The sequence below is a fragment of the Trichoderma gamsii genome, assembly GCF_001481775.2.
Source record: "Trichoderma gamsii strain T6085 chromosome Unknown Scaffold_54.2, whole genome shotgun sequence".
NCBI classification, from domain to species: Eukaryota; Fungi; Ascomycota; class Sordariomycetes; order Hypocreales; family Hypocreaceae; genus Trichoderma; species Trichoderma gamsii.
Window position 1 is genome coordinate 118,666 of NW_020171391.1, and position 6,000 is coordinate 124,665.

Here is a 6,000-nt window from a genome sequence, read left to right on the forward strand (position 1 = left end):
CAGCGCTTGAGCACCCATGCCTCGTTCTTTTCCTACTCGTACCTGCTTGTATAGGTTCCGTACCTCCTACTATGGAGAGCTACAGTACATGTAGCAGTACTTCGTATATTCTCAAAATTAGCATTATTCGTTATCTCCCTACCTTTTACGAATCATGTCGTGTGCATAGGCTGATCATCTTTGAATCTCTCTGCAGGCGAGCTTATCCTAATTTTGCTTCTCTCTTTCACATCCTCTTCTTTTGCTTATTTACTCGACTGGTTCCAAGCTGAACCATTTGGAACTTTCCTTGAAACTCTTCATGAGACCGACCTATTCATCTTCAAGAACGCAGTCTAGTACGAGCACCTGTGCTGTAGTGATATCCGCCCAGCTTTTTTTTCTTCTCTGCTCTGGTTTGTATGGAATGCCACAAGCCTCGCTGATGGGACGCCGGTATATCCTTGGACTTGCATGAACTAATGTAACTCGTGTAGTACCTACCGCAGAACCCAGTACCTGAGCGAAACTCCTGCAGGAGGCTTGCTTTTTAGGTAGTCGAAGCATTTTGTCTGCCAGCCAATTGCCACGACACAACTGTGCCGCCACATTTCCAATACTGGCGGTCGAGATACCATAGGCCATCTTTGACGGCTGTGGCTTTGCATCTACTGCCTGTGTACCTCCAAGCTACGCGGCGGACAAGTATCATACCTAGCAAAGTTACGAAAGCTCTGCCACTTGGGCCTGGGCCTCACAGCTAGATAGCTTGGCTGGAATTTGCTGAGAATCTTCAAAGTAAGCACACTTCATATGTTCCTCTCTCTAAGTTCTTTTATGATCGCATTCAAACCCCTCTGTCCCAAACGCACTATTACTTGAGGGGCTCGATTATATGCTTCGCTGTACAACCTCATGCTGTCACCTGAAGCTGGGCTGGGAGTAATGATCTGGAAAGTCCTGTTGTCAAAGTACTCTTCTAAACACAAGGAAACTTGCCCAGAAGGAGTTGAGAACACTCTTGCGCACTTCCGAGCTTTCACTTCCACCTTTTGCACATTCCAGAAACCAAATCAAGCTTCACTGGCTAACACTGCTTAGTATCTCCAAGGCCAAAACTTCTAATTCTGACTGCAATGATGGCGACTCTCGGCCAAACCCGATCATATTTCCAGGATCATACTACCGAATTAGTAAGTTGCATTTCTCGACTTTCTTAATGTTGCCCCTTTTTTATACATGTTCAACATCTATCGGTGCACGAAGTTTCCCGCAGATTCCTTCTAGAGGCATAGCACCAAGCGGTGTCAGCAAGCCCGTAAAGGTTTCTGTCGACATTCAAGCTGGGGGTGATCTGTGGCCACGAAGCTCGCTAGCGTGCTGTGTCGCAAGGTTAACCAGGCCGGGACTCACTGTGTGGACACAACGAGCTCCTGTTTCACCAGCGGCCAGGGCGCGCCACCTACGACAGGGCCGAGTGGACCTAAATGGCAACGGGTCTTAGTGTCAGTCGGCGATATTTGAGCAGCGGCTAGGCGAGAAATAGGGCCCTGAGAAGAAGTGACCCAGCGGTCTGGAAGCAGAGAAAGCTGCAGCAAAAGACGTTGATGCGTTGCATGACCAGAGCCAACAGCCATCTTGAAATGATCGGAGCTTCGAGCAGGGAGCATCCAGTGGAAGCTACCTGGCATGCTGTGTCGAATTACGCAACACTCCACAATCTTTATTTTTGAGCAAAGTTGCGTCAAGGGCAAGGGGTCAGCCACCTGGCACCTAGTAGCGTCTCATTTGACAACTGGGTTCTCGCCGAGCCGCGCTTATTCTTTATCCAAGAATGTATATACGGAGTACCTGGTGAATACGCTAGAGCAAGGCTACTCATACGCTGGATGCAAGCGCAACGCCTACGGAGCGCCGTAGAGGCCGGTGGAAATTAAAGCAGCATTTGAGGGAAACACAGAAGCTGTGCTCTACGGGTCTCATACGACCCAATCGTCAAGCTCTCGGTGGGGGCTGCGCCACCACGTCTGCTCGTAGTGAGCTGCTAACGTCTACTCCTATCCCGAGACTGGGCTCAGCTGCTTGGAGGCGTGGTGTGGCGCGGCGCTATGCCACAGTCGATGGACGGAGAGCACTCGGCTATGTTAGCCAGACGAGAATAGCAGCAGACTACTCGCAAATGCTCGCTCATCCCATCTCTGAACGCAACGGTACAATGGGCTGGACAAGGCCACAAGGAACAACACATTCAGAGCAGGAGGATGAATGGCCGTGACCAGGCTGGCGCTCATGGTGGGCTCGGTGTCCGCCGCGCCGGTAGCCGAAACCGGGGAACGTTCATCTGGTCTACTCTGAATACGTCTGTGCCTGCCCAGGCCTCCCGTTTGTTTGAGCATGGCCAGCACAGACAAGTGTACCTACGCGTACCAAGCACGAGCAACTGATCTCGGCTACTGTACAAGTAGTATGTGCATGCTTGGTCGCAGGGCGACAACGAATGATGATAGCGATGATGCTGTTGTTGTTGTTGCTGCTGCTGCTGCTGCTGCTGCTCCTCATGCCGGCGTCTCTGTTCACGCTCTCGCTGTGCGCTGCAGGACGTGCTAGTGCCGTCCGCCACAGTGCTGGGTCAATCCATTTCCCTTTCTTCTGCCTCTCATCCACCCACACACACCGCCTGTGGGCTAAGAGAAGATGGTGATGGCAATCCCGGCACAATCCTTGTCTGCTGGCTAGGCCCGGCTCTGCAGTGCCTGATTGGGCAGCTGGTCCTGGTCATGTCCCCCCTGGCTGGACTTACCAACGCTATTACTGGCTGTGTAATCAAAGCCTCTGCGCCCCTGTCGCGTCTCCCATGCGCTGGCTAGCCCCGGTTCTGGCCCATCCTTGCTCCCCGTCGCTCTCAAGCTGCCTCCCGACGAGACACCCCCTCCCCTGCTAGTACGACTCAGAAAAGTATTGGGGACTTGCGGTCACCTAGCTCCTTTACTTTTGCTATCCCTCTGGAAATTTTTTTCTCTATTTCTCGGGGGAGAAACCAGAAAAAAAAGAGGCAAAAAAAGAGAGCTTCATTCTCCTTTTCTTGTTGAGCGCGCGCGTTGCATATCTGCGTTCGTTGTTTTCTTTTCCGTACTGCAAAATTCCTATACGTCTTCTTTTTCACAGGGGGCTTCAGCACAGCTTCTTACTTGTTTTTCGAAGAAGCAGCTTGACCGTCCCGATTCTGCATCTCCGTTCTGTACGGTACGGCGGTAAGCATCAGTCCCGTACTTTGCATACCATCTCAGATCCCTACGCAAATTCCCTGGTCCTTGGGCCAAACATAATTTTCTTCCCTCGTCCACCCCTCCTTGCCGCTCCGCCAGGTATCTTTTCTCCCCCTGGCTTGTCCTCTTTGTGCCTGTTGCATGGCCGCCCCGACGGCGCAAGAAACCGCCCTGCTCGTTTTCCTGTCTCCCGTTGTTCGCAAGCCATTCCCCCCGGTCTCCCGCTCATCCCTCGCTCTCCCAATTCATAATCTGGAGCTAGGCGGTACGACGTCCCCACGTTGCGCCCACTGTGCCTCTACCCCAAAGCCCTCTGCCTCCGGTACGCGAGTCCAAGATTGCTTCTACCGGCGTTGTCTTTTCAGGCCTAGCACGCCTCACCCGTGTCATCCCGGTCAGTGGCCAGGGGACTGGCCCACCCCACCACGACTTGGTAGACCATCAGTCTGTCAAGGGGGCAGATAAAACATCAAACGCGTCCTATCTCGAACTGTTTTTCTTTACCAGCTTAATGAGTTTTTCGACGTTGAAGCTTTACTGATGCGTGTTCTCCCTATGCAGCATCAAGCCCACCACCAGCAACAGGGTCACCCGCCTTCGCAACCGCTTCAGCATTCGCGTCCCCCAAGCATTGTTCACCAGCAACACCACCCTCATTCGCAGCACCCGCCGCCGCAGCATCACCAAGGCGCATACTCGTCGCAACACACTCTCCCGCAGGCGTACCAGGCCGGCAACCAGGCGACCAGCACGCCAGAGACTTTGAACTACTACAACCACCCGAGCCCGTACAGCACTCCAGGTGCCACGAGCGGATACACGTCCGCCGGTAAGCTTCTCTGCACGCAGCAAGCGCAGCCACGCACGCGATTCGATTCCGCCTTGTTCAGGATGCTAACGCACAAGTCTCTTTTGCAGATACCTCCGACATGATGGCCGCCGCTCAAATGCCTAGACCTCCCTACCCTCCAATGTCATATCATACACCACAGTCCAATTCGCCCGCATCAGTAGCGTCACCATCGCAGCATGACCAGCACAGAAACCTGTACGGCCAGCCGCAGTCTCAGCATTTGCAGCAGTCCATGTACTACCAGCCTCCGCCTCAATACCAGTCCATGCCCCATCAGGCGGCTCCCTCTCCCTACGCGCAGCATGCCCATCACCAACAACATTCAATGGCCTCGCAACCCAATATGATGATGTCGCATGCAGCACAGCAGAACCAGATGCCGCCGCACGCGGCGCAGCACGCACAGCATGCGCAGGCCGGCATGACGGGTAGCCCGCGACCCAAGATCGAGCCCCAAGTTCCCCTGCAGCTGCAGAAACAGCAGCCTTCTCCCATGTCGCAGCCCCACCACCAACAGGGTCCGCCACAACTTCAAAGTCCTGCCAACCCGACTCCTGCGGTCAACCCCAATGCTGCTCCGGGCCCTATCCCGGCAACGACGCCTCTCGTCGTCAGGCAAGATGGCAATGGCGTTCAGTGGATTGCCTTTGAATATTCCCGGGACCGGGTTAAGATGGAGTATACCATTCGCTGCGATGTCGAGTCAGTAAACATCGAGGAGCTCTCCCCAGAGTTCAAGCAGGAGAACTGCGTCTACCCCAGGGCTTGCTGCCCTAAAGATCAGTACCGCGGAAACCGGTTGATTTACGAGACTGAGTGCAACAGAGTCGGCTGGGCTCTGGCACAACTCAACGTGCCGCTGCGAGGCAAGCGAGGCTTGATTCAGCGTGCAGTGGACAGCTGGCGCAACAGCAACCAAGATCCTCGACTCCGAAGCCGACGAGTTCGCCGCATGGCCAAGATGAACAGTCGCAAGCAGCAGCAACAAGTCCAGGGCGCTCCGCACCCTGGTGCCCATATGTCAGGCCCCGGTGGGCCAGGAGGGCATCCAGGCGCTCCCGCACCCATGCCCACAGCTCATGCGCCCAACATGGGCAAGCCAACGATAGGCGGCATGGGGCAACCTATGCACCATCACCATGCCGGGGGCCACCCTGACGGCGGCGCACCGGGTGGAGAAGAAGTCGGTATGTTTCACCAGATGTAATTTTTGAAATGATCACATCTGCTGTACACTTGCATCACCTTTTTTTGCGTTTGCAACCCTCATTAGAGACAGTTTTCACGCCGTCAAAACGTTGTGTTGATTTAATGATACCAACTCATTTTTTTACCTCCTATGCAAAAAAGCACTTTACACTTATATTTGGCAAGGCAAACTCTATATTTGTTTTTTTTTCTACCCGAGTGGCCTTGTCTTTTTTGCTATCTTCCTTTTTATCACTGGTTTTTCCTTTTTTATTTCCTTTTCCCTCTTCGACTGTATGGCACTTTAGGAATTGGGGATCTGTAACAATTGTGTTATTTCACGTCCGGTTTTTTTTTTTTTTTTTTGTTAAATAGCAATGGGCCGGCATCGCTTGTCTTACCGCGCATTATTATTACCTATTCTATACAGCATGCCTTAATGGCAAGAGGTCGATAGTCGATCCCTCGGTTGGCACAAATCCTGTATATTATCATAAAAAGTCGCATCGGCTGCCGCTGCTGTTCAAGTTTGTCTGCTTTTGCTGCTGGTTTTCGCGCGACTCTTAGATGAGTTCAAAATACGCCTTGAGGCTATAAAAAGTTTTCCCCCTTTTCTCTTACTGGCTTGCTGGCAGCTAAACTTTGCTATGCTGATTAGGAGAAGATTTCTTCAATGGCGCATAGCAGAGAAAGACGCTTGCCTTTTTGCTTGGC

General features: G+C 52.8%; 1 protein-coding gene across 1 annotated transcript; it reads left to right on the top strand.

The window, feature by feature from the left end:
• Positions 1-3,800: 3,800 nt before the first annotated feature.
• Positions 3,801-5,305, top strand: TGAM01_v209992 (hypothetical protein; the record flags this gene model as incomplete). The annotated part of the gene is made up of 2 exons (XM_018810106.2): positions 3,801-4,074; positions 4,164-5,305. The coding sequence occupies 2 exons, from the start codon at positions 3,801-3,803 to the stop codon at positions 5,303-5,305; spliced, it is 1,416 nt and encodes a 471-aa protein (XP_018656661.2).
• Positions 5,306-6,000: the final 695 nt, after the last annotated feature.